The sequence below is a fragment of the Daldinia decipiens genome (assembly GCF_022478715.1).
Source record: "Daldinia decipiens strain CBS 113046 unplaced genomic scaffold F4813scaffold_14, whole genome shotgun sequence".
In the NCBI taxonomy this organism is placed as follows: Eukaryota; Fungi; Ascomycota; class Sordariomycetes; order Xylariales; family Hypoxylaceae; genus Daldinia; species Daldinia decipiens.
In genome coordinates, this window is record NW_026054557.1 from 738,664 (window position 1) to 764,438 (window position 25,775).

The window sequence follows — 25,775 nt, forward strand, 5'->3', positions numbered from 1 at the left end:
ATGTTTTGAACAATGCAGTCTTCATGATGCCCCTCTGTTTGGTCCAATATAAGAGGTACCTAGCCTACAAATCTGTTGATGGCAAGCACGGATACCCCGATTGCCTCTTACAGATGAATTCAAGGGCTTTATCCTGAAATACACGTCGTTCAACTCTCCGAGCAACTAGCAAGTACAAATGCCACGCGGCAGCCCGACTAAATGAACAAAAAAACACGGTTCACCCACCACCGTGTCTGTTCGTGTATATCCTAGTTGATTACTCGTGGTGTACTGAAGCTCATACCTTCAGTAATAGATACCATCATACTTGCCCACCTGTCAGCAAGACACTCCTTGATTCCAACCACTTTCTCAATCTATTCATCCGGACTAGAACCACACATCACACATACAAGTGCATTACAGCGCCGTTACGAACACCTCAACCCCAGCAAGGCAGCAACAAAGCCGACCCCGTAGCACCCGTTCCTAGCCAGAACCCGCCAGACCCCTGGAATAAAACCCAGCAGTTCCTAACCCTGACTACGCCGACGAATCCTTTTTCCGTCGTCGATATAACACACCAAGCTTCTCAGCTCTTCTCGAAACCCCTCCTAATCCACAATAAGTATCAATACGCGCCACACCCCCGCAAACCAAAGAAACCACCAGCAGCAACAATGTGCCAGTACATGTACGTCACCTACCGCTGCGCACACACCGAGCTCCTAGCCGGGCCTAACTGCACCTTCGTGCTTACGCAACTATCCCGCATCCACCAGCCCGAGGGCTGGACGCCCGAGGGCCAACAGACTCTCCCTTTCGACTGGCCGAACGCATGTCTGCCTGGCGACCACAACACGGTCCCCGTACCTTCCGACAAATGGTGCGGCTGGGAGTGTCAGAACACGTTTGCCTCGACGCAGCATATAGGCGATAGGATCACCTCCTTCGGTGGCCAAGTGTCCCCCGCAACCGACAGCATGGCTGTAGCAACGCAGGTCGGCTGGCAAGGAAATAAGTTCCAGGGCACGTATCCCGAGTACAAGTCTCCTAGCTACCACGTCAACGACGGTCGTCCTATGAACCAGTATGATGGCGCGAACTATGTCCTAGGTTCTAATGCGTTTGGTGCCTATCCGGCTGCTGGAGCCATTGATAAGTCTGGCACAGTGTCTGTAGGATCGGGAATCGCTCATATGACCACAAGCAAAGAAATGACAGGCGTGGATCCTGTCGTATCTAGTACGGAGACAGGAACGAACATGATAGGGACAACGGGAACACTAGGGATGCAGGGAGCGCAGTACGGAGCACCCCGAATAGGGGTAGGTTGGAGAGATGAGAAGGATGAAGTGCGGATCATTGGAGACTGGTGGAAGGACGGAGATGTCTTTAACTAAGGACTTGCACTTTATGTCAAAGATGTGTATAACGTCCAAGTGGACTAGCAGGCCCTGCTTTTCTTCGTTAGTGAGTAATTAGTCGAAAGATATATTCCTTCGTGTATAATGTGTAAACCGAAATTGTCTCCGTGCTTATGAACAAAAATACTTCTCTTGAATGGAATTACATATTATAACTTCTCGAGAACCTCCGCTCTAATGATATTATTGTGATATTAGGCTTATAAACTACCTCCAAACATCGCATTATGCATATAACTAGTCGGAAACATCAGAAAAGTCCGTCTCGTGGAGCTCGTCCGGATCCATAAAATAGGCAATCTCAAGCCGACCTTTGAGATCCATGAAATGCTTTTGTAGCAAAACAGATTCGGATGCTGTGAGTTTACACTCGCCTAACTGGTTCAAGATATCTATCTTAATTCCTGTTCGGCCTCGGGAGATAAGCCTAAAGACAAAGTCACGTAGACCTTGGAAAGTGAAAGAAGAGAGAGAACTGATGCAGAGTAATTTGAGCTTGGGGATGGCACTTAGGGGAATTAATATAGGGTTATATAAGTGGTTGCCACTGAAGCTAAATTCGGATAGATTCGGTAATGATGTCGCGATGCGTTCTACTGTGTCCTCACTGAGATGCACTTGCATTAAATTCAGCGATGCCACATTTTTAAGCCGGCAAATTGAGTCTACTAGTGGTGGCTTTGCTTCGGCTATGTGACCGTAGCCGAGCTCATGTAGACCAAGGGTTAGGGACTCAAGACGATCTTGAAGGCCAAGCGCAGTCCAGGTAGCGGTATCCTCTGCCTCGGTTTCTGAGTGAATCGATATTAAAGACAGGGACGTGAGGCGGATGTCAGGCGAATTCAAAATATCCTTGACCACCGGATCGGAACCAATAAAATGCGAGAAACTGAGATCTCGAAGAGATTTGCATTTGCAGATCCACGCGGAGACCTCTTTGAGTGTTTCCTCGGGGTAATCCGCCGCGTCCACCAAGTTGTACCGGTCGTTCTCGATCAAAAGTGTTTCTAGGAATGTACAATCGGGCAATGAGTTAAGGGCCTTCATAGCCTGGGGTGTAAGATTTCGAAGTACAAGCCTTCGGAGAGATGCTGCATGGTAATTGAGTGCCGTCAAGGCGTTTTCCCCAATTGAGTTCTGGCTTATTACTTCAAAACTACGTAAACTGTTAGGACGTAGCGTTTGGAAAAATGCGGCCAAATCTTCGTCTGCGGTAGAGCTTGAATCTACAATTTGTTAGTATCATAAACGCGAACTAGAAGACCTAGCTTCTACCATAGTACTTGGACGGAAAAAAACAATAAGGACAGGAGTTAATGACATACTGTAGACAGGTTAGCATTTACGGACACCAGAAATGAAACCAACTGAGAACATTTAAGCATACCAATAATAACATGTTAAATCGACAAATCGTGGACAGCATTCGAAAATAGCACTAGCCGCTTCCACGCCGAGTACCGATCCGTCTCGGATACGCAAAGACGTTAGGGTTCCAAGTCGTGCTATCCAGGTCGGTAATTCATCGTGTGGAATATATGTGCCCTCCAGATGCGCCAAAGATACAGCGGTTCCCGTGTCGTCTGCTAGCCTCTTGATGTATCGAGTAATGGAATCCGCGCACTTGACTATCGTATCTTGGATGTTTATGGGTGGCAATTGGACTTCTCGAGTATTCTTAAATAGGCCGTGGCCCTTTCCTAGTACAAGAAACTGCCTCATTGCGCCTCCGAAGAATATATCCCGGGAATATTTGTCTCGGTTGATGTCTTGGAGGCATTCTTCGAGGTTACCAAGCGATAGGGCGCGGACGTAAACGCAATATGGGAATGCGGTTTTCTTAATACTTGAGAGGATAATAGACCTCCACAATTGCAACCATTCTAGCTTGTAAATGGCATCACCAGTGCTTACGGGGGAATATTCTTGAATACTTCATACGCAGAATCTGTTAGTTCCTAATTAAGACTTCCCAGAAGTGCAAGACTCACCTATATATCTGCTCTAATGCAACGCTGGCAATTCGTCGACTAACAAGCGAGCAGTTGAACAGGGTTCCAAAGTCGCGACGCGCAGCAAGCTCTTCGCATAACAATAAGAAAATCTCTTGAGGGAGAGCCGAGGATTCCATGCTTGAACAATTTGAATTGGTACCTATGATTGCCTATTGCATTGGGAATATGATGTGGCCTAAAAATAGAGGAGATGGATGAAATGTAGGTAAAGCAGCTGTAGCTTGTATTTTATACAATACAAGCTATCGCTGTTACCTAAGGCTGTTCTTAGGACTGCTACATACCCACAATGTGTAACTCCAGCCATTTTCACTGTCTACCTATATAGTACTTATTGCTGTACCATAAATTAGTGTACGAAGCTTGTAGAAATATAAGATACAAGCGTAGGGTAACTGCTAGCGACACTGTGCAGATGAAAACAGCTTAGGTAACTTACATAATGTACTTAATAGATAGGTAGGTACCCCGCGACGCGTCTCGATAAGCTTAACGCGACAGAGTCCAACTTCCTTATGTAAATTGGGAGTGAAACCGAGACCGGGGAGAGCCTAGAAAGTGGAAGCTGCTGACTTATAATCTGTAACTAGTGCCTCGTCAAGAACATCAATAACCACTGACGCCTCGTTTTTATCAAAGCCTATTCAAAAAGCCTGAGACCCCAAAATGAGTTATACGTCATCATAACTCTTAAAAACTTACATCGTCGATTATTTTGATCAATAATCCTCTTTCGGAAGTACCCAATTTATACACGACAGCATAGTGGCTCTCCTTCGAGCAGCCATGGCTGTATTAAATTTCACTTTAAGTGAGGAAGGGGTCAGTAGTCTAAGAGATGCATTGACTTGTCTCAGTAAATTCAGTGAAGCAGTCTCTCTTGAAGCAAAAAAGGACAAAGTAAGCTTCATTGTTATCCTAGTCTAGCTAGTACTTTGCTAAAATCGGGCGCATAGCTTGTCTTTACCACCCTAAATACTTCCAGGACGGCGTATTTATCTTTCTCCTTTGTAGCTCATCGCTTCTTCTCAAAATACCATTTTGAAGGTGTACCCCAAAATCGAGAGAAGTTCTTTTGCAAGCTTCACAATCGAGTATGTCACCTACCTCTTCTGAGTTCTTAACTTCTTTTCCCTCACACGAATCTTCCTAGGCCTTGCTGTCGATTTTCAGAGCTAGGAGTGGCGACCCTTTGCATGACAGAGAAAAAGATACCACTATTGAACATTGCGATGTGGCAATAGTAGACGAACCTGGCAAGAAAAGTAGATTCATTGCTAAGATCGTGTTCCGTAATGGTAAGTAATAAAGTTGCCCGTGTCCAAGTAGTTAGCTAATAAGAGCATAGGCATAACCACCAAATACCGACTACCTTTTGAACCTACTGTGCCAATCCACGGCAAGTTTGATAGGAACCAAGTGTCAAATCGTTGGTCTGTTCCGTCTCGAACCCTACGTCACATTATGGACTATTTTGGTCCCGGCATAGAATACCTCGATTTCCATTCCGAGGACGATGAGACTGTCAACTTTACTTGCTTCACTGAAAAGATCAAGAATGGGGAAGAAGTTTTAAAGAAGCCTCTTCATACATCCATTGCCGTCGAACGGGATGAGTTTGAAGACTTCGATGTTCAGGAGGATAAGTTGCATATCGTAATCAGCGTAAAAGATTTCAGGGCGATTATCCAGCACGCGAATTTCCTCGGCAGCCAGATCTCGGCATACTACTCAGTGCCGACCAAACCGTTGCAGCTGAAGTACGAGGGCGATGGGATCAAATGCGAATTCCTTCTGATGACAGTTGGCGAAAGGGGAGCACCCGGCCAGAAGACCAAGAAAACTCGCGGTAGCGCCAAAGGACCAAAACCGCCGCAGCTTGAAGCTGCTACTAGTAGGGCTGCATCGCATGCACCGACGCCAGCTCCAAGGATGCCTCCTCAGCCACAAGCACCACGGCCCGAACCCGTACCTTCTCTCAGGCCATCGATTGTTCGTCCATCCCAGCGGCCACCTCCGGCCACGTTTGAGTCCGAGTCACTCTTCGTTCCCCAGGACGACGAGCATCAATGGGATCCTGTGAATGTTGGTGGAGACGAGGATGAGGAAGAGAATGCCCGATTAGAATGGGATGTTAGGGGTGACTTCGTAAATATCCCCTTTACCCAAGACGTTTACGTTAACGTAGCTAATATGACTGTAGCATGCACCAGCGACGAATGCAAGGTCCATGATGACGAACCGGAACACTCAGGAATCGAGGATCAATGATGCTACTGAAGATACCCCCTCGCATTTTGAACCAACTCAACGCCTCTCGCAAGTTCGTAGATTCGGCCTCTTTGACGATTAAGGAGCTGCATGGGAGCACCCCTATTCACATTCGTCGTGGCTAGATGTGTGATGTTTGAGCTCGGGCTATATAGGTACGGAGTTGTACCAGAAGTCTAACCACAGAAGTTAGTAGCTTAAAGAAATACTCCATCCGTTGTGATGTTGATCCAACTTGTAGCACACCCAGCTCCGATCATCGTAATTTGAGATCCCTCCGGTAAATGCTTCAACGACGCAAGCACGTTCCATCGCCCCTTAACATCCCCGAATTTCTCGGTTTGCGGTCCACAATTTCCATGCTCTCCCCAACCCCATGATATTACGTCACCACCCTCAGTCACAGCTAGAATATGCTCGCTGCCAGCAACGATGCTCTCCAGTTTTGGAAGTCCCCGAGGTGGCAGTTGTCCGTGATCATTTCGACCCCACGCGGTTATGGTGCCATTTCGTTGTAAAACATATATACTTCCCCAGCTTGCACTAATCGTACTCCAATTGGGTATCTCAACGGGGGCGGCGCTTTTCAATTCCCATTTATCTGCTCCCAGGACAAGTATTCGGCCATCCCCGGGCTGGCTGATAAGACAAGTCGTGTATTGACAACAGACGGCCTTAGCCACCTTGAAAGAAATCCCGCTAAGTTTTCGCGGATGGTGTACGACACCTTTTGAATCAGCTTCGTTACATAACTCCCCCAACTGGCCTTTGCGCCCGTTGCCCCAACCGTAGACATCTCCGTTGTCCAATACAGCAACAACATGTCTGAAGCCGGCAGATAGGCTTTGAATCTCTGTCCCGGCGGGAGGGAAGTCCTTGAGCAGAGTTGGACTTAAAGTAGATCCCGAACTTATGTTGGCAGCCCCTACATCGGGGACCCCGCATACGTACACGCTTATAGCTTTGCCACTGTCACCTCTAAGCACGAAGACAGACGAGTCCCATGTACAGGCAACGTGAACGACGGGACCGTGGCTTTCAAGAGTTGAGAGGACCAACTCATGAAACTTGGATGCTTTCACATTCGTGGCATTTTCCACGATCCCGCAGGCGCCGCTCGAAGGATTGCCAGCCCAGAAAGCCTTCCCTAGTTCCGTAATTATAATCGTGTGGTTTCCCCCTGCTGCAATTGTTACAACGGGGTCCTCGGGAGCTTTGCCCGCGAACTCGACTTGCTTCGGGACTGATACATCCTCTTGGTGACCTATGCCGAGCTGACCGGACCCGTTGGAGCCGAGCGCAAAGAGACCTTCCATGATGGCTTATGTATAGCCTAAAGCCTCTCCTATATGCCTGCTTCTCAAAATATCAAGTCATTCTCCGTAGCTTGGGGCATCTTTGACTCCTCTAAGTTTATCTGATTTGATGAATGCGGCGTGGTTGAAGAGAGCAAGTTGTCAGCGTCTGGGTGATTGATATAGGTACCTAGGTACCTTCTAAGTACCCAAGTACCCACAAGCCACACCTCCTCGGACTACCTATATCATTCCGAGAATAATCCGGGTCCCACATCATTGGGTGCACGGGTCCAAGCTCAAGCTCCACTTAAAGTTTCTGCTTCTATTAAAGCGTCACTAAAAACTTTTTTTTTTACCCTCCTTCATATTTTCTATCGCCAGTTTCTAAACCCAACGTTTCATTGCCCGCCCTAACCTACCAGATCAGGAGTTCGAGTTGTTTGTGCTAGGTGTCCAGCATGTAATCACTCTGCTCTTGAATCCTTCATTCGGATCAATTCTAGTAGGAGATACTGGGACGATAACATGGCGACCGACAACAACTCTGGCGTGCCACCCGGCATGGAGAAGTTCATCGTCGGCATCATTGGCATGGGCGACATGGGGAAGATGTACGCACGGAGACTTACCGATGCTGGCTGGAGGTAAGAAATCGCTAGTATGGCTGCAATTTGCTGTCGCGCTTAAGCCTACGTGAATTTATTTTGGTAAGTCGCCTTTTTATATCCATACAAATTTTCTCGCAAATGATGACTTGAGTGCATTTGGCTCGAGCATTGCCCTCGGCTTCCAGGCGATCATTCTGATTCCTGGCTGTCGTTGGCTTTCCATGATGAAAATTCTCAGCTACCTTATAATTTTTTGTCTGAAGCGCTTTTACGATATCGCATTCTATTTGACGCATTTTATCATAACATAAGCTAATATGCGATGTATAGGTCTTACTGAGTGCCAGTGCGAAATGAAGTCCCAGAAGTACCAACTAACTATCGATGTTGATAGAGTAATGGCTTGCGATAAGGAGGATCAATATGAGAGTTTATGTGAAGAGTTTACAAGTCGGGTACATATATATAGTCATCCATTCTCAGGGAATCCATGCTGAGAGGTTTCCAGAGCAATGTACAAATTCTCCGAAATGGCCATCTTGTGTCTCGCGCGTGTGATTATATTATTTACAGCGTAGAGGCTGCGGCGATTGACCGTGTCGTTGCCGAGTATGGCCCATGTACGGTGTCTTCATATTTTTGAACTATTTGAAACATAGCTTACGAAGTATACGCAGCAACAAAGCTTGGTGCCATCGTAGGTGGGCAAACATCGTGTAAAGACCCCGAGATTAAGGCATTCGAAGACCACCTCCCGGCGGACGTGGACATAGTTTCTTGCCATTCTCTCCACGGCCCTGGGGTCGACACGAAAGACCAGCCATTAGTACTACCCCTGCTACATCTATCTATTTAACATTGCTTACCATAGATCAGGTTATTATCAGGCACCGGGCTTCTGACGACTCCTTTGCGAAAGTCGAGGCCGTCCTCCAATGCTTGCATTCAACGCACGTGTACCTATCAGCACACGAGCATGACCGCATCACAGCGGACACACAAGCTGTAACGCACGTAGCGTTTTTGAGCATGGGCAAGGCGTGGCATTCAACACGGCAGTTCCCTTGGGAGGGCGCGCGCTACGTCGGCGGCATCGAGAACGTCAAGATCAACTTAACCCTGCGCATCTACAGCCAGAAGTGGCACGTGTACGCCGGTCTCGCGATCCTAAACCTAGAAGCCCGCAAGCAAATCGATCAGTACGCAAAGAGCGTGACGGAACTATACAAACTCATGCTAGGCGGACACCACGACGAATTGCGCGCGCGCGTCCTAGCCGCGAAGGAGAAGGTATTCGGCAAAGAGCACGAGCCAAAGTGGGCCGATGAGCCACTGCTAAAGGACGAGGTCCTAGACCAGTTCAATCTAGGAGGCGCGCGAGCAGAGCGCTTACAGCCGCTTCCTAATAACCACCTCAGCCTACTGGCGATGGTAGACTGCTGGAGCGCGCTAGGCATCGTGCCGTACGACCACATGATCTGCAGCACGCCGCTGTTCCGGCTGTGGCTCGGAGTCACGGAGAACCTGTTCCGGGACGCGGGGAGGCTAGACGAGGCGCTGCGGATCGCGGTCGAGGACAACACGTTCCGCAGCGACGACCTCGAGTTCACGTTCGCGGCGCGCGGCTGGGCGGAGTGTGTTAGTCTGGGCCACTTCGAGACGTGGAAGGAGCGGTTCGTCGTTACGCAGAAGTTCTTCGAGCCGAGGTTTCCCGGCGCTATCGAGGTCGGGAACGCGATGGTGAAGGCGGTGCTGGAGAGTACTAAGGACTAAGGGCTGGGGCGCTTAGGAAGGGGGTGGGTTATGTGTTCTAGTGTTGATTTTTATTCAGGGTTTTTGTATATGAATGAATTCGTGAGAATATATTGAGCATTGCGATTGTGCTGTTGCGTTGTCGCGACGAGCAACTGTTCATAATACATTTTTTATATAAACAGTCCGGTTTGATTAATGAAGCATCAGTTTTCGATATATGTTGAGCGTGTATGTCACTAACATAAACGACTTCCATGCATTATATATAATCTTTAAAGACTTAGGGTGAGTAGTGTCTTCGAGTTTCTATTTAGGTAGTTATCGATTTAATCAAGTGAAGCCTTTCAGACCTTATTAATTCTTTGATTAATAATGTTCTAAAATCAGAGGTAAGCTTTTACCAGGCCTTTGGACGCTTTCTATACTCATCTGTATTTAACTAGTCACCTAGGTTAGGCAGTTATGATATCTTTTGAAAGACTTCTGTGATGTCCTAACGTCCTCTTCCATACATAGAATGAAGGGTGAGATAGAGGTGGGGGGTATGTCAGCTCCTACTCTCCAGAGGTTCCTAATTCCATACCGTGTAGTCTTCCAAACTATGGCAAGTTTACCTACCAATGATATCTTAGGTACGTAATATAGAAACGCCGAGGTCGAATTTCCCAGAATTCAAGGACGTAGTCTTTCAATATGTCACATGCGACCCTTACGAGCAACTCCTCCACGTGTCTTGCAGTACCTGCATTGAAACTGTACGTCAGCGAAGCGAATCGCTTTAGAGCCTTCCTGATTGGTGACGAGATGCCTACGAGTTAAAATACCCGTCGGTATAGCTCGGACAATCATGCCTCTCTCTTATCACGCTACCGCGAATTACCCAAAAAGGTAGCTCACTTCATGATCAACATAGATATAGCTGCTTCTACACCCATTGCTACCCTAGTATTCCTGATAAAGCGGGTCAACTGTTAACGTTGCAGGTCATTTGTCGTGAGCTTGGTTTAACATTCTAATCTCCCCCTATGCAAAAGCATTCATCTTCTGCTCGCTTGACTATTCCAACACCGACAAGTTGTTCGTTTGAGTTAATTTTGCTGTAACGTAGTGATGGAGATATGAGACCCCGTTGTGTTACGTCCTCCTTGATCGGGCAGACTTGCCAAGGCCGGGATTATCGGCCGATGCACGACTCCACATCTCCGGACCCCTGAGGTCAGATGTGGTAGAGGCAAGGCTCCTTGCCCATTATCACGTCGACTTCCTTTTTTACATGTGCACTATGCCTTACGCGGCTCTTTACTAAGTCCGGAATTAACTGCTACTGCAACTTATACCTTGTCTAACATTTTGGTCATAGGCAAGCTTCATGTATCCCCTATCCCATCGTTGACAGAAGACTGCTACCCCATGCAGTTTTTTATAGTACGTGACGCTTACCGAATCCCCTTTGGAATTTGTTGTTAACCAATTATTTTGTTTCTACGTTTTAATTATAAGTGCGGTATTCCCGAGCACTTTCCAAGTATGTTAATGAGCGACGGTGAGAGCAGCATGGTACTAGTAAACTGCAAGGGGATTTGGTCTACTACCATTAAGGGCTATAGGTATTGTGACTATCTTTTCGCGTGATACATGTAACGTCTCCTGACATAGAGAAGGCGTTGGCTTAATGAAAACCTACTAACACAATGACATATATCTACTCTAGTCTCGAGAGGGCTTCGGTATACCATGATGATACCACCAAATCTCTCCTTTATCCTTCATTCTAAACGCTCCTTCAGAACACACTATCCACTACCTTAAACAGGTTATCCATTTCTTGTATATACTTATTTTCTGTACATATCTTTTATCTTTGACTTATCAATATGCGTTCAACCACTGTATATAACTACCTTAGCCTTATGCTCGGCGCAGCAACGGCTCTTCCTCATGCTCTTAAATCCCGGCAGGCCTCGGGATCTCAGACCGTTGTCTACTGGGGTCAGAATGGTGGTGGTACGATCGAGAACAATGACCTCTCGACTTATTGTACCGCTGATGCTGGCATTGACATAATTGTTCTGGCTTTCTTGTATTCATGGGGAAGTGGGAGTGACATCCCTTCTGGCACGGTCGGCCAATCGTGCTTCATTAGTAACTCGGGCGAAGGACAGAACTGTGATAATTTATCCTCAGCCATCAAAACATGCCAAGGGGCCGGTATCAAGGTTATCCTATCATTGGGCGGTGCTACTGCCTCCTATTCTCTATCTTCGCAAGACCAGGCAGAGTCTATTGGAGATTACCTTTGGCAAGCTTACGGAAACTCTGGAAACTCAAGCGTACAACGACCTTTTGGCGACGTTGTCATTGATGGTTTCGACTTTGACCTAGAAGTCAACAGGGGAAGCGAATACTACCAACATATGATATCTAAACTTCGTACCAACTTCGAGTCCGACTCCTCACACACATACTACATCACCGGTGCACCTCAATGCCCCATCCCTGAGCCTAACATGGGTGTGATCATTGGCAACTCCACGTTCGATTACCTATGGCCACAGTTCTACAACAACAACAATTACACTTATCCGTGTGCTCTTCCCGTCAACGGCAATGCACCCTTTAACTACGACCAATGGGTAGAGTGGACAGCCGACACCCCTTCAGCCGATGCCAAGATATTCATCGGGGTCCCGGCCGCTCCGCTAGCTGCTAACGGCGCCCCAACCGGAGAGACATACTACGCAACGCCTGAACAGCTCGCAGACATCGTTAACGACTACAAAAACAACTCCAGGTTTGGCGGTGTGATGATGTGGAGTGCTGGCTTCTCGGACTCCAATGTGAACAATGGCTGCACTTACGCTCAGGAGGTTCACAGTATCTTGGGATCTGGCTCTCCTTGTTAATGACTATTCTTTTGAACATTTCTCTGTATATATTCTTATTTATGATGGAAGCTAGTAGCAGAACTTCATATATATCACGGAAGACCTTTTTGCAATTGTTGATGTATTTTTACAACTATGACTGAATATGAAGCATACCACCGACCAATACCTAGACCTAAAGAGCGATTTTTGGATTAGGTCATCCTAACCAAATAGCGCTCACATCTGTTCTCCCTCTCGTTCGTACTCTTCCAAATATCCAATGCCATATTCTTAACGTTCCATGCTTCTTAAAGTGTCTTTATGGCTTGGTCCAAGTGATTTTTTCCGTCCCTTTGTTGCCCGCTGATACATTTCATTTGCTTGCACATACTTTTCTTGATACTCGAAGGCATTTGCCAAACAATATGTAGTTTGAAGGGTAAACGTATCTTCTTAACCATATAACCTTTCTACTACTTTTAATACCCCTCGATATATTTCCTCTGCTTTTAAAGACCTCCCAGTTAGGTAGAAAACCGCCGCTAAATGAAATAGGGACGTTAGAGTATTGGAATGTTCTTGGCCATATACCCTTTGATGTCCCTTTGTTACTTGTTGAAGAGTTTCTTCTGCTTCTGCATGCTTTCCTTGATCTTGAAAAGTGCATCCTAACTTGTACATGGCCAATATAGTGTCGGGGTGGCTTTGGCCAAGTATCCTTCTGTTCCCTTCTATTATACGTTGATACGTCTCCTCTGCCTCCTGATATCGGCCGAGATCGTAATTAATGTAACCAATTTCACTCCATATTTTGTACTTCATTGGAACCTAGCGGTTTCCAAATTTCGTTATTGCGCTGTGATAAACCTGTAAGGCTTTCTCAGGTTGATCCACTTCTTTGTAGAACTTGCCAATCATCATTAATGCGTAAACTGGGACGTTCCCGGCATTTCGTAAAATGAGACGGAATAGAAGTTCGAGAGGATCTGTCAAAGTCTTCGCTCGCTGGATATAGTGTTGTAATCTTAGGAACAAATCGAGTTGCTTCGGTGCCGTCAACACTCTGTTATGGCTGAATATTTCCATTAGCACGGGAACCGCTTGGTCAATATCATTTGGTCCTTTATGTATGGCGAAGTCGGGTGTGGAGGTATGATAGTCGGATACGCTGCTAGTAGATTTATCATAGCTAACATCCTTAATCATTTCTAGGACCATCTTGTAGTGGTCTGTCCGCCGGTCACTTTCGCCAAAGCTCTGCTCTTTTTTCTCAAGCTGTCGGCGTAACTTAGTATTAAAACGTCCTAAGAACTTTTCCTCGGTCCCATTTTCGAGCCAGGTGGTGAACTCTTTAGCCTCAACACCAGAATACCCATCTTCTACTAAGTGCATCGCGAAGTATTCAACCCAAGGTAGGCTTGCCTCGGATCCGAGATATTGGTGAAACTTGTTAACGATATCAAAAGAAAAGTTTCCGGCTCTATTAACGTGGTAAACTAATTTTTTTGGACGCGTACTCTAGGAATGGATGAACATCGTAGGGCATCGACGATTCATCCTGATCCCGGAGTGGGAAACCGTAGTTACCAGCTTCTAGGTAGTCGATGCAGGACAAGACAAACAAATAGTGCGATTCCTCTGGATCAATCCGTAGACCGACGATTTTGTGATGACCATCACATGACCATTCGCTCTTTGGTCTAGTCAAAAGTTCTTTGACGGATATATGAACCAGCGAAACCACTCCATCGGTTATCTGTATGAAAATTCCGCAGATACGGAGAATCTTTTCAGCTGTCCTTTGGCATGCAATCTTCGAGTGAGCATTCATGTGATGTCTTCGAATCGGATCTAGATGCGAGCGCATGGGCGTACTGCAGTTCCCTGACCTTCAACGGTCGACGGGCTGCTATAACGAATGCTAGAAGGCGTCGAGTAAATCTGAGATCGATATTATCTAGTTCTTCCACGAGTTGTAAAAACAAGTGCCGGTAAGTCTTTTCAAGGCCATGCGGCAGATTGTGCAATCTTTCAATGACTTCTATTCTAGAGAAAGACTTGCAAAGGTCTCGAACCATCAGTTTCACCCAAAGGAACATGCCTTGAGAGCCGTCGCGGAGGGTCTTGAGTGCGAGGTCGCGAACTTCAGAAGATTGAAGAATGATGGACTTTGCTATCTTAGTATTGATGAATGCGTTGATGTTAGCCTTGATTAAGCTGGGAGTAATCTCGATTACGTGATTTGATTGACTAATTGGTTGGAGGATATGCGTTCTCCCCAAGAGGACAGCGTGAGCATCCTTGCTGGCAGTGAGCAGGTCAATGACCTGATTAAAGAGATTTTCACCGGATTCCTTGCATTTGTCGACTCCGTCAATTACCCAGTATATGAGCCCTGGCATAGATATTGCGATGTCTTTAAAGGTAGCCCATAACTCAGAGGTTAAGGGTTGACCATGAGACATGAGGTCTCGCATGATTTCGAAGCTCTCGTCCGATAATACTGGCTCTTGTAATAGTTGCCACAACAATGTCCGGGCTAAGTTATCCAAGGTTTGGAGATTGGTATCTGAGCCAGAGAAAGAGAAAAACAACACTTTGTTTCCTTTGTGTCTCAACGACTCTACAATCGATGATGCTAGGACAGTTTTCCCACAACCGTGGGTGCCGTAGATACAGAGTAGACGGCGGTCTACGGCTTCTGGATACGTTGAGGTACTGCTCCATTCTGAGAATATAGGGTGTGACCATATCCAGTCACATGTTCCGCTCAACTTTTCTCGAATCTAGTTGTTGTGAATTTCCCTCGTATTTGATGGTCTGAGCCACATATCACATCTGTACTTCAGATCTGACCTGTCCGTCCGGGTCTTCTCTAACACTACGCAGCATTTAGCACTGTTAAACCGGGGACAATAAGGCTGACATATTGTCTATAGAACGAGAAGGTGTCGCTCCTACGGCAAGATACGCGAGACGTCCGTTGCAGAAACATCTATAGAAGGTTAACTAGAGAACGAAAACTTCATGTATAATTGTCAATGTACACACTTTGCTTCAATTTCAAATTTCGAACGCAGTCCCGCATCCGGAACCTCTGCGTTTGATGATCGAGATAACCATCTGTTGCCGCCTCTATAGCGCCCTGCTCTTGATATTTCGTTAGTTTAATGTGCTGTAGTCCTTGGTCGACACTGAAGCGGAAGTAACGATTTTTGTCGAAGTGCTGACGCCAGTTAGCTATGAATCTCTTTTCCGTGTTATCGGTCTCCGTCTCCTTAGAGCTATGCCTAATAATCGCCTTTTTGATTGCACTCTCGAGTTTCTCAGACTTGAATCGTGACCTGCTTTTCCCCGTCAAGCTAATTGGGAACCAATTCCATTTCTTTTGGAAAACGGATTTCATAAGCTCGCTATATACCGAGATGCATTCATCGACATCCATTTCGAGCCGACCGAGCATAATCGCAATGAGTCTGTCTTGTTAGTTGTGCAATTAGAAGAATAGAAGTACACTCACCCACCTATGCTCGTACCACCAATGAGATCGAATACGTCGCATGGCTTAACGGGAGGGAGATTTTTTTAACCCACGCTCGTGGTTTAGTCGCGCCATAATATTCTTGAGGATATACAAGGACGACAGCCCTCGGACCCCGCCACCATCGAGGGACAATAGACAGAGCCCACTATCGTCGAGCGGATCTAGTTCTCCGCCGCGCTGCATTCTTGTTGCTCATGTCATCGCCGATTTTGTGGTCTGGATAAAGACTCATCTTCCAAAAAGAAGAAGCGAGAAAGAAATTGCAGAAGGAACTGGTATTCTTTATTTATGTAAGGCTGAGGCCTCGAGGGAAGTAGGGGCAGTGTGCCAGCTTAACTTACTACAGCTAAGAGCAAGGTGTGCTGGCTTAATGCAAGTAGGAGATCAATAATTATTATTGGGTAATTGCACTCATTAAACGGGCCAATTGAGCAGGACTACAGATCACGCAATATGTTTCAGGCTTAATTTACGGAAAGTTATTATCTCAAGATATGCTCAACATGACCTTCGACGATGACAACCAGTTTGGCTCTGTGCGTTGGTTACTGGCGCGGTGGTGATAGCGTCGGCCGGAGTCAAGTGGACCGTCCGAGAACTAGTTCAATTATAATAGTGTATTTGTTTATGGCGTAATAATAGCAAGGTTTGCGCACTTAATTAATCTGAGAGATATAAAATATCCGACGAGTCCGGTCCGAGAAGGTTGAATTTGCTGGATCCGCTGTCGTTCGGAACGGACCCGGTGATCCGGGCCGGGTTATATGGAGCTTCCACAGCGGTACGCCTTAGTTATGTGCTACGATATTGGTTGATATTCTTGAGTACAATATGGTCTTAACATGGAATGCAGACCTTATAAGCAGGACCTATTTCCTCACTTATAGACTAATAAGTACCTCAAATATACAATACACAGCTCATATACCACATCTTTCAACAAAATTGATATTAAATATTATTATATACGAAATATTCCCGGGCGACTCTTCCCTTACAGCTATTGACGTGTATCACCCAGTACTTAAGCACTTGAATAATGAATTGAAGATGAATTGAATAGAAAAGTACCTAGCTAATATTCACCATGTTCACGAAACTCATTACCTAATGCGGAATTACTACCATGGAGTTACTACCATCAGGCGACTGAAGCCTCGGCAGCAGGTGGGAGGGGAACCACGCGATGGCAGGTACCGCAGCAGCACGAACCCCGCTGTGCGATTTACGGCTTAACTAACAGGGTTTATATTCCCTTATTCATGTGTATTCCATTGATTCAGCCACTCTTTAACTTTAACACACGTACGCAAGACAACAGACGTAATTTACAAAAGTTCGTTCTATTTAATTCGCTTTGCCCCCCCCCAAAATGAATCCATCCCAACCCAGGCCCTTACTTCTTTAAACATAACCAAAAAAAGCGAAAAAGTGATAGACACAATGGCGAGCATAGATGAAGGCAAGCAGAAAGCCCCGGTTATCATCGTGGGCGGCGGTTTAGCGGGGTTGGTAGCTGCTTTCGAATTATCACAGCGCGGCGTGCGGACGGTCATTGTGGACCAAGAAGGAGAGCAGAACCTCGGCGGCCAGGCATTCTGGTCGTTAGGCGGAATCTTCTGCGTCGACTCGACGGAACAAAGACGGCTTGGTATCAAAGATAGCCGGAAGCTCGCCATGCGCGATTGGCTGGGGTCAGCACGCTTCGATCGCCTTGAGGATGAGGATGTCTGGCCGCGCCGCTGGGCCGAGGCCTTTGTCGACTTCGCTACGGATGGCATGGAGAAGTACCTCAAGGACCGTGGGGCTGGCTTCCTCGCCATGGTGAGTTGGGCCGAGCGCGGTGACGGCACGGCAGATGGTCATGGAAACTCGGTCCCGCGGTTCCACATTACCTGGGGCGCCGGGCCCGAGGTTGTGCGGGTGTTCGCCGAACCTGTCCAAGAGGCGGCGAAAAAGGGTATCGTGGAGTTCAAGTTCAGGCACAGGGTGGACGAACTACTTGTCGATGAAAACGGTAGAGCATCTGGAGTCCGAGGACGTGTTCTTGCGCAAGACCCGTCGCCTCGAGGAGTTGAGACGTCGAGAGAAGAGGTGGGTAACTTTGAGCTCCATGGCGCGGCGGTGATTGTTTCCTCTGGAGGTATTGGCGGTAATGTGGAAGCGGTAAAGAAAGCGTGGCCCGTGGATCGTCTTGGTCCGAAGGTACCGCAGAACTTTGTGGTTGGCGTTCCTGCGCACGTTGATGGCCGGATGGTGGGAATTGCGGAGTCGGCGGGCGCCAACTTCATCAATCGCGACAGGATGTGGGTAAGTAATTTTTCGAGTTTGTTTTTTTCTAGAACCGATATCAAAAGATCCCTGACCTTTTCGGAATTACCTTGAAGCACACTCGAAATCCCTATGTTTATTTCTTATATGATCACTAACTTGCCGATACAGCATTACACTGAGGGCCTACGGAACTGGAACCCAATCTGGCCAGGTCACGGAATCCGTGTCCTGCCAGCACCATCTTCACTCTGGCTGGATGCAACCGGAAAAAGACTTCCGCCCTTTCTATACCCTGGATGTGACACATTAGCAACGCTCAAGTACATATGCAGCACCGGCTACGACTACACCTGGTTCATTCTCGACCAGTCCATCGTCGCGCGCGAATTTGCGCTATCAGGCTCAGAACAGAACCCCGACCTGACAGCGAAGAGCATCTGGCAACTTCTCAAAAGCCGAGTCTTCAGCTCTAAGGGCACGGTTCCCGTCCAGAACTTCCAGAAATTTGGGGAAGACTTTGTCGTACGGGATAATCTCGAGGACCTGGTCGCCGGCATGAACGAGATAGCGATATCTGTTGGTGGGCCTATACTCGACCCCGTGGCTATTAGGGACGTCGTCGAGACGCGCGACGACCAGTTCGTCAATAGCTACTGCAAGGACGCTCAGGCGATGGCCATCCGCAACGGCCGCAACTACTGGCCTGATTCCCGCCGTGTAGCGGCACCCCACCAGATCTTAGACCCGAAGCATGGTCCACTAATCGCCGTCCATATGAACCTCCTAACGCGCAAGACACTTGGCGGGCTTGAGACGAATTTAGAAAGTAATGTCATGAAGGCAAATGGCGAGAAGTTCCCAGGTCTCTATGCGGCGGGCGAGGCAGCCGGGTTTGGCGGCGGTGGAGTGCACGGGTACAACTCACTCGAGGGCACGTTCCTCGGCGGCTGTATTTTCTCGGGCAGGGCAGCGGGAAGGGCGATTGCTGATGAGATTCTTGGACCAGCTTGAGAGTAGTAGTCCTAGCTTTGAAGTGTAAATTGCGATGTATATTATTTGCGGAACGTTAGTAACAAAAAACATGGGATGGTTCTTAGTGGCGAACGAATTAAATAAAAACTTGTACGATCATCATTGGAATTTGCGAATAGTAGTAGGAGGCTTGAGTGTTGATAATCGATCACTATGATTAGTAGACTTAAGCATATCGTGAATGAAGTGTTGTTTGTAAGAGGTAGTGGACAGAGAGGGTGTATATCCAAATATATAATAGACCCTGACATATCTATAAGGAACTATACAGGACAAAGATAAATGTGTAAAATATGTAATTGATACAATTAACGACTTTGACTTTTCAATCACCCCTAATTTCCTTTTTTCCTTCACCAACGGAAAGGCCGGAAGCATATCCTCCACCCCAAATCCCAATCAAACACCGAGTCTAATAACCCCTCTTCTTGCTCACCCGGTTCATAAACTCCTTACCCTCGCTCAAGTTACGAAGATTAATGTCTAGGATATCCAGCAGGCGGCGGTTATAGCTCGTCGACTTACCGCTGATGTGAGGCGTGATGATGACGTTTTTGGCGTCCCAGAGCGGGTGGCCCTTCGGCAGGGGCTCCGGGTCCGTGACGTCGAGGGCGGCGCCGCGGATCCATTCTTCGTTGAGCGCGATGACCAGGTCGTCCGTGTTGACGACAGGGCCCCGGCCGATGTTGCTGACGAAGGTGTGTTTCTTCTGGAGGAGCTTGAGCTGCGGCGCTGCGATAAGCCCCTGTGTCTGGGGCGTTAGGGGCACGGCTAGCACGAGGAGGTCCAGGTCCGCGGAGAGGAACTCGTGGATTTCTTCTGGCTTCGTCCCCGAGAACCATTTTGACGGGAGAGATCCTTCTGGGTCGCCGAGGCCCGGGACGATGTATGAGTTGTCGCGACGAGACTCGGGCGTAGGCCTAGGTCTGTTCGTGTACGCATACACTTCCATGCCAATAGCTTTGGCTATTCGTGCCACCTGTCTTCCGATACTTCCGTATCCAAATATGCCGCTACGTAGCACTGTCAGCGTCGATATTTAAAAGTCAATTTTTAGAATAGCAAGACTTACACCCGTTGGTTGACAGCATCTTGGGTGTCCGAGTCGTCATAACTATGCTCCCACCTGTGCGCTTTCTGATGTTCGAGGAAATGCGGGACTATGAATGGCAGAGTTAGGATTTTTAGCAGAATCGTGTTTGGAACACTCACTATTATGCTGGAAAGCGAGGTATGTGCTTATGACCCATTCTGCGATTTGCGGTCTAGTGTTATGAGCGGTTCGAGGTCAGTTTTGACAGGTTCGGACACATTTGACATTGTACTATAACACAGACGAATGAGACTTACGGATGAACGCCATTGGCAGTGCAAAAAGCAATATCAGTCTCGGTGAACAGAGGATTGTTTAATATATAATTTGCCCCGGCGCTCTGAAGTTGTACCAGCTGCAGCGCAGGCGCCTGTTCTCTAGTAGGGAACTGAGGGCCAATGAGAAGGATAGTGACTGTTTTCCAATCCTCAGGCGTAATATTGGGTGGGAGGTCGGGCTTGCTCCATCTATCCCAACGAATATGGAATACCTTGAGGCCGGGATAGGTCTTGCGCAAGCCATCGACGTATCCCGCGGGAGGGTCCCAGGGCACGATTAGCAGGATCTTGTGTCCCGCCAAACCACTATTCGTAGCCATCTCAGCCACGGGGGTGCCTGAGGGGTTTTCAATCAGGACGTTTCTCATGATTGGGGCGGTCTTAATAAACTTAGTCTAAGTAAAGTTTTTGTTTGTATGTATGTATGTATGAGGTATGTATGTTATGGAGTTTGAGCCGTTTGGGCATTGAAATTGAAATTGTGATACCGTGTCAATGCAATGCAATTCCCCGCCTTAGACGCTGCCGACTTTGGTCGGATCGATGGCGCAATCGGACTGTACGAAAAGAGTAATTGAAGCACAAACTTCCTTTCCGGCTAATGTTGGATCAATTGAACGCGATGCTCGATTACATAAATTATTAGAACTTTTGACCTATAATATAATTAATATTGTGGGGGGTAGATGATTAAGATGGGTTGAAGATACTTGACTTTTAAAGACTCTTCACACTAAACCGAGTCCCCAACTCGAGATTAATTAGCGTATCTATTGCATCTTATAATAATAAGTGTAACTAACTAGCCTAGTACTTAAGACATACATAAGGATGCTTTCCTATATGATTGGTGAACTAATTCCTTCATATTCTTTATCTCAAGTTCATAAGTAGGTAGATAGAAGATAGCAGATAAAGCTATGCCTTAACGGACTTGAAACATATAAAGATATTCCTCCGTAGTTATAGTAGTTATATAAAATGGGACGTTACATTAAATAGTCTGATGCCTGAATTCGCCTAATGTCCAGTTGTGGCGCAGCAGCTTAACATGAATTCCTGCATCATAAGGCTACGGTGAGATTCACTTTCGACACTCCTCGCCATGAGGGGTCTCAACCCGATAATTATTTTAACTATATACCTATCTATAATCCTCCCTGCGCGAGGTCCTACTTATTCATTATGCTTCTCGTGGATTTTCCCCCGGAGATTCTCCACCAGGTCATCCAGGAGTCGATGCCCGAGGGGTTTGAGAAGCTGATGTTGACTTGTCGCTATGTTTACGAATGCGGGAGGTCTTTAATCGATACTCATGCTTCTTATATTCGAGAAAATCGATATCTCAATTTCGAAGGCATTTTGGACTACGTGCCTATCGTCACCTGGATTTACAGCGTCGCGAATAATCCAGTGGTGGCAAGATATGTCTGGCATGTCGATTTTTGCCAGCGGCGGAGGGGGCCGGACGTGGTCTACCCGCGCAAACGTCTTACCGGAAATCCGCTGGCTATGAAGCGCTTGAGAGCGTTTATCATGGAATCGCCATATTTGCGCCGTGCCGGAGTAGACCTAGAGGAATGGGCAAGATTTATGCTTTCTAAAGTTGAGGTTCTCGATACCGAAGGCCGCGATAAATATTTGGTATTTATGGGCACATTTGTACTCACGCTTTTGCCCAACCTCAAGTCCTTGATGTTATCCCCGCCGCTAAGTTACCGACACGCTATGGAATTACCGGCTACATCTCCCTGGAATGACGAGTACTATTCGCAGGCGCGGAGTGTGATGGAGACGATCAGTCGGAGGATCGAGGAGAACCCCGAGGGGGCATCTCTAGGACAATTGGCCCAGGTGTGGATTCGGGACCTCGAAAACAACAACGAGAAGATGGACCTACGCGCCTTGTTGTCATTTTTTACTACACCAGATCCTAAATCATTATCCCTTACTAACTGTGAGGATTATGGTGGCGGACCGCTCACATTAGGATACCACCGTCACTCTCTGGATATGAGTTTGGGCTTGCGCAAACTCGTATTAGAGCATACTTATGTGGATAGCGGCAGTATATCTCACCTACTTTCCCGCATGCCCTCTCTAGAATCGTTCAGGTTTAGCTATGTGTCTAAGAATAATAGCAGGCCTGCGCTGGATCGCTGGGATGCAGCCGCCTTCATTGCTGCTATTGGGAAGAATGTGGGCCATCACTTGGAAGAGCTGATCGTAACGCTGGAGTATCTCGATGGTCATGTAACCAACGGGGTAACCTCCATGAAGGAGTTCACAAGCCTCAAAAGGCTTGATCTTGATGTCCGGGTATTCCACACCCCCGCGTTCGAAACAGAGGAGAGAGGGGGGTTAATTCGCGAGGATATCTTACGAAAGATTCCGCCTGAGGCATTCGAAGCTATTCCACGTTTGGTTAGGATCCTACCACCTTCTTTAGAAGAAGTGAATCTATTTGCAGACAACGATAAGTATAGGTTCAACCCCGAGATCGTGAAGAGATTATTGGTTGACTTCGCAGTCGACCGGTGGAACTTTCTCCCAAACTTGGAAATATTCGGGTTGTGGTGTAAGTTCTCAGGTCCAAAGAGGGCAGACAAAGTCGACCTATGGCATTTCGCCAGATCCAAACGCATCACTTGCAACTTTAATTTCAACGATGAACCAGCTTGGAAATCTTTTCTCGCGAGTCGTTGCACTACTCATCATTATCTGTCGCTGTCACCTTATCCAATAATCAACGTTCTTGAAAATCTAACAGACTGATCTTGAATTGATGTGAGTTGGACACCCGAGCAGTCTCATTTTTACGAACTATGTAAATATTAATTCTCTAATTTTTAAAACTTATTACATTTAACTATAGTTATTACACATAACTTCAGCTTAAATTTCCATAACTGCCAAATATTAAACAGGCACTTCTTGCCAATTGTAGATTCTCTCTGAAATAAGCCTATTAAGCCTCGTCTATCCTGGTCACTAATACATAGTATACTATCTGAAATCTTGATCACTCGATGGAATCCGAATACCTACTAATTCGGAACCATTTACTCTAACTAATCCGAGCATCATGATTCACTAACGAACTAATTATTACGATTACTTAAATTAACGTAAATTTCGAAAATTATCTTTCATTATATTAATTATCATGTTGCCTTTTGCGGCATCATGTTGGGTATGTCTAACTGCCGTCTGGACTGCGGCTCTCAAATTCCGTGCCAATACCGTGCGCTGTGAGCTGTGGGTGGAAGAATTCCACCTTTCTATCTATCCTCGTCCAATGCAAAAAAAAGCTCTGACAATCCGTTGAAGCATCGCTTATGGGGTATAATATTTCCTGCAAGACAAATGAAACCCACACTACTTTTTCCGCAACTTATTCAACAACGAACATCGTCTAAACATGCCATGCCGGCGGTCGGACGGATCCTAACGTGCGGCCTCATCGGCTCCCGCACTTGACGGTGCTCGCTCCTCATATGCTGGACTCTGGGCCCTGCTCCCAACCTCCTGACTTCGTCGACTTAGTGTCAAATCCTCGACACTCTCGATGCTCTCGTAGGGTATGTCGCACGAGTAGGAAGGGGGAGAAGGCGGAACATCTTGATAGATTGGGGGTGCCTCGTTGTCCCAACTGACACCCAACCCCGCCCTCTCCGTTATCACGACACCGAAGTGCATTCGTAATATACGTGCTACTCCAGTAGGCGTGATATGTTTAGGCTGAGCAGTAGGTGCGTATTCTTGGACAACAACCATCTCCACAACTAATTGGTGTGTAATTTGGGTACCATCTTCGCTCTTCATGTCACACACAGTTTTTGTATTAGGTGCAATCTGGTACTGGACTTCCATCTCAATGCATCCAGATGGAGAGTAGTCCGACTTCCAGCCGCTATGCATATCCGCATGCGCTATTATCCGTGCGTCGTTGCGCTTGGAACCCTTCTTCGTTGGCAAGCCGGTTTCTGGATCTTTTGGCGCATGCTTCTCACATGCTGGCGCTATGGTCTCCATGTTTTCCTCGAGCTTCCATGAAAGCCGCTTTAGCTTCCAATACTCCACAGTCTTAACATCGGGGTTGTGCTTGACGATACCGTCAAGGCGTAGGTTGAATGTGTTAGTGCTAATAGGATGTACAACTTGCGTGAAGTGTACGCTAGCTGCGATGTTGGTTGGGGGGAATACGCGAATGCTGTGGTGAGGCAGTTCTGGCACTTGTAGTGATCGCTTTACGTCGATATTCTTCGTGAGCTTGACAGTAGGCCCTGTTCGGGGCGTAGCCTCCGCGAAGAAGTCGTATCGAATAGCAACAATCGCATTGTCCGTTGTCGCAGGTAGATGTCCATCTAGTAGAACAGAGAAAGGAAATTCGTGAACGCCTGCATATAGTGTAAGTCACATATTAAGAAAAGTGTCCGGAAAAGGTAAGGTTGGACTTACGCTTAGAAAGAATCGTTGACTCGCTCAAGAACGTCCAGGACTTGAGCTCTGTCGTTCGAACCGAGCATTGCTGGCAGTGGCCTGAAAATGGTCTTTTCTGTGTGACATGGATATTTAACCTGGCACTGAAATTTTCGACTTCAAACCCATCCTCCTTGACGTCGAGTAATAATTGACCTGAAACCAAGGCGCCTGTGCTGTTCTCCGGCTCGCCGTGCATGACAACTGGTGGAGACTCGATTTTCCAATCTAAGGACGCATTGGGATTTTGCAATGGCTCCTTGAAAGATTTAGACCCACCAAGATGTAAGCTCGGAAAACTTAGGCGATGGTGGCTATGAGAGTCCTTATGTTTTTCCTTGAGAGGTTCGGCCATCTTTACGGGAGGCGCGGTGGAAATCAAGGATTGAGTGTGATCAGCGGCACCTTCGAGCACCGTAGTTGCGATTGGCCGTTCTCTGGAGGCGGATCGAGAGTTGGGATTACTCCTTCGTTGTACGGACGCCTTAATATTGTGAATGCTGTCGTTGGAAGACCTAAAAAAGTCTACTACTCGATGTGGCATTTTGATCAATAGCTTTGGGTCACTTAGACCTGTGGATCCTCTGACGTCGTGTGACTTCCTTGTGTCTTAACAACGCTAGAGTTATCCAAGCTAGAGAATGAAGTAGGTGCGACTGCGATTCGCTTGCTGCTTGCTGCTCGATGCCGATGCCGATGGATCTAGGTAAAACCTGAACTTGAACTAATGCACCCGCGTGGAGGCCACCTCTTTGTTGCGCTGAGCCAATGCTGGGCAATGCTAGGCAGTGCTGTGAAATCTAGGGAACAATGCCTGATTCGAGGGCAATGGCGAAATACAACCACACT

At 47.1% G+C, this 25,775-nt stretch overlaps 11 protein-coding genes across 11 annotated transcripts; 5 read left to right on the plus strand and 6 right to left on the minus strand.

The window, feature by feature from the left end:
- Nucleotides 1-1,515: 1,515 nt before the first annotated feature.
- On the minus strand, nt 1,516-3,540 carry F4813DRAFT_395968 (uncharacterized protein; the record flags this gene model as incomplete). Its single annotated transcript, XM_049247767.1, has 3 exons — nt 1,516-2,635; nt 2,807-3,342; nt 3,401-3,540. The coding sequence occupies 3 exons, from the start codon at nt 3,538-3,540 to the stop codon at nt 1,647-1,649; spliced, it is 1,665 nt and encodes a 554-aa protein (XP_049100240.1). The 3' UTR covers nt 1,516-1,646.
- Nucleotides 3,541-3,925: 385 nt separating this feature from the next.
- On the plus strand, nt 3,926-5,835 carry F4813DRAFT_59891 (Rad9-domain-containing protein). Its single transcript, XM_049248684.1, has 5 exons — nt 3,926-4,324; nt 4,381-4,518; nt 4,578-4,722; nt 4,773-5,572; nt 5,628-5,835. The coding sequence occupies exons 1-5, from the start codon at nt 4,211-4,213 to the stop codon at nt 5,775-5,777; spliced, it is 1,347 nt and encodes a 448-aa protein (XP_049100241.1). The 5' UTR covers nt 3,926-4,210; the 3' UTR covers nt 5,778-5,835.
- Nucleotides 5,836-7,372, minus strand: F4813DRAFT_59905 (RCC1/BLIP-II). Its single transcript, XM_049248685.1, has one exon. The coding sequence runs from the start codon at nt 7,009-7,011 to the stop codon at nt 5,893-5,895; it is 1,119 nt and encodes a 372-aa protein (XP_049100242.1). The 5' UTR covers nt 7,012-7,372; the 3' UTR covers nt 5,836-5,892.
- A 182-nt stretch (nt 7,373-7,554) lies between these two features.
- Nucleotides 7,555-9,374, plus strand: F4813DRAFT_380582 (prephenate dehydrogenase; the record flags this gene model as incomplete). The annotated part of the gene is made up of 5 exons (XM_049245578.1): nt 7,555-7,637; nt 7,996-8,056; nt 8,110-8,221; nt 8,279-8,427; nt 8,478-9,374. The coding sequence occupies 5 exons, from the start codon at nt 7,555-7,557 to the stop codon at nt 9,372-9,374; spliced, it is 1,302 nt and encodes a 433-aa protein (XP_049100243.1).
- Nucleotides 9,375-10,990: 1,616 nt separating this feature from the next.
- On the plus strand, nt 10,991-12,379 carry F4813DRAFT_357931 (glycoside hydrolase family 18 protein). The gene has a single exon (XM_049243176.1). It carries the CDS (start codon nt 11,231-11,233, stop codon nt 12,257-12,259), a length of 1,029 nt encoding a protein of 342 aa, XP_049100244.1. The 5' UTR covers nt 10,991-11,230; the 3' UTR covers nt 12,260-12,379.
- Nucleotides 12,380-12,458: 79 nt separating this feature from the next.
- On the minus strand, nt 12,459-12,920 carry F4813DRAFT_357932 (uncharacterized protein). The gene has a single exon (XM_049243177.1). It carries the CDS (start codon nt 12,902-12,904, stop codon nt 12,677-12,679), a length of 228 nt encoding a protein of 75 aa, XP_049100245.1. The 5' UTR covers nt 12,905-12,920; the 3' UTR covers nt 12,459-12,676.
- A 131-nt stretch (nt 12,921-13,051) lies between these two features.
- On the minus strand, nt 13,052-15,668 carry F4813DRAFT_395970 (uncharacterized protein; the record flags this gene model as incomplete). The annotated part of the gene is made up of 6 exons (XM_049247768.1): nt 13,052-13,703; nt 13,741-14,022; nt 14,099-15,009; nt 15,080-15,104; nt 15,185-15,218; nt 15,275-15,668. 6 exons carry the CDS (start codon nt 15,666-15,668, stop codon nt 13,052-13,054), a joined length of 2,298 nt encoding a protein of 765 aa, XP_049100246.1.
- A 1,134-nt stretch (nt 15,669-16,802) lies between these two features.
- On the plus strand, nt 16,803-19,073 carry F4813DRAFT_59934 (FAD binding domain-containing protein). The gene is made up of 2 exons (XM_049248686.1): nt 16,803-18,077; nt 18,210-19,073. Exons 1-2 carry the CDS (start codon nt 17,211-17,213, stop codon nt 19,050-19,052), a joined length of 1,710 nt encoding a protein of 569 aa, XP_049100247.1. The 5' UTR covers nt 16,803-17,210; the 3' UTR covers nt 19,053-19,073.
- Nucleotides 19,074-19,284: 211 nt separating this feature from the next.
- Nucleotides 19,285-21,393, minus strand: F4813DRAFT_357940 (uncharacterized protein). The gene is made up of 6 exons (XM_049243178.1): nt 21,270-21,393; nt 21,155-21,177; nt 20,424-21,100; nt 20,286-20,338; nt 20,146-20,233; nt 19,285-20,086 (listed from the first exon to the last, which is right to left on the minus strand). The coding sequence occupies exons 3-6, from the start codon at nt 20,810-20,812 to the stop codon at nt 19,486-19,488; spliced, it is 1,131 nt and encodes a 376-aa protein (XP_049100248.1). The 5' UTR covers nt 20,813-21,100; nt 21,155-21,177; nt 21,270-21,393; the 3' UTR covers nt 19,285-19,485.
- Nucleotides 21,394-21,445: 52 nt separating this feature from the next.
- On the plus strand, nt 21,446-23,344 carry F4813DRAFT_357943 (uncharacterized protein). The gene has a single exon (XM_049243179.1). It carries the CDS (start codon nt 21,630-21,632, stop codon nt 23,217-23,219), a length of 1,590 nt encoding a protein of 529 aa, XP_049100249.1. The 5' UTR covers nt 21,446-21,629; the 3' UTR covers nt 23,220-23,344.
- Nucleotides 23,345-23,891: 547 nt separating this feature from the next.
- Nucleotides 23,892-25,470, minus strand: F4813DRAFT_380587 (uncharacterized protein; the record flags this gene model as incomplete). The annotated part of the gene is made up of 2 exons (XM_049245579.1): nt 23,892-24,844; nt 24,906-25,470. The coding sequence occupies 2 exons, from the start codon at nt 25,468-25,470 to the stop codon at nt 23,892-23,894; spliced, it is 1,518 nt and encodes a 505-aa protein (XP_049100250.1).
- Nucleotides 25,471-25,775: the final 305 nt, after the last annotated feature.

Bases quoted from the DNA above. Each gene is read 5' to 3' on its own strand.
- F4813DRAFT_59891 (XM_049248684.1), top strand. From the start codon at position 4,211: ATGGCTGTATTAAATTTCACTTTAAGTGAGGAAGGGGTCAGTAGTCTA. The intron at 4,519-4,577 runs GTATGTCACCTA...GAATCTTCCTAG, and splicing joins TTTGCAAGCTTCACAATCGA to GCCTTGCTGTCGATTTTCAG. The intron at 5,573-5,627 runs GTAAATATCCCC...ATATGACTGTAG, and splicing joins GGGATGTTAGGGGTGACTTC to CATGCACCAGCGACGAATGC.
- F4813DRAFT_59905 (XM_049248685.1), bottom strand. From the start codon at position 7,011: ATGGAAGGTCTCTTTGCGCTCGGCTCCAACGGGTCCGGTCAGCTCGGC.
- F4813DRAFT_357931 (XM_049243176.1), top strand. From the start codon at position 11,231: ATGCGTTCAACCACTGTATATAACTACCTTAGCCTTATGCTCGGCGCA.
- F4813DRAFT_357932 (XM_049243177.1), bottom strand. From the start codon at position 12,904: ATGTACAAGTTAGGATGCACTTTTCAAGATCAAGGAAAGCATGCAGAA.
- F4813DRAFT_59934 (XM_049248686.1), top strand. From the start codon at position 17,211: ATGGCGAGCATAGATGAAGGCAAGCAGAAAGCCCCGGTTATCATCGTG. The intron at 18,078-18,209 runs GTAAGTAATTTT...TTGCCGATACAG, and splicing joins TCAATCGCGACAGGATGTGG to CATTACACTGAGGGCCTACG.
- F4813DRAFT_357940 (XM_049243178.1), bottom strand. From the start codon at position 20,812: ATGAGAAACGTCCTGATTGAAAACCCCTCAGGCACCCCCGTGGCTGAG. The intron at 20,339-20,423 runs GTAAGTCTCATT...TCATAACACTAG, and splicing joins ACTGCCAATGGCGTTCATCC to ACCGCAAATCGCAGAATGGG. The intron at 20,087-20,145 runs GTAAGTCTTGCT...AGTGCTACGTAG, and splicing joins GATGCTGTCAACCAACGGGT to CGGCATATTTGGATACGGAA.
- F4813DRAFT_357943 (XM_049243179.1), top strand. From the start codon at position 21,630: ATGCTTCTCGTGGATTTTCCCCCGGAGATTCTCCACCAGGTCATCCAG.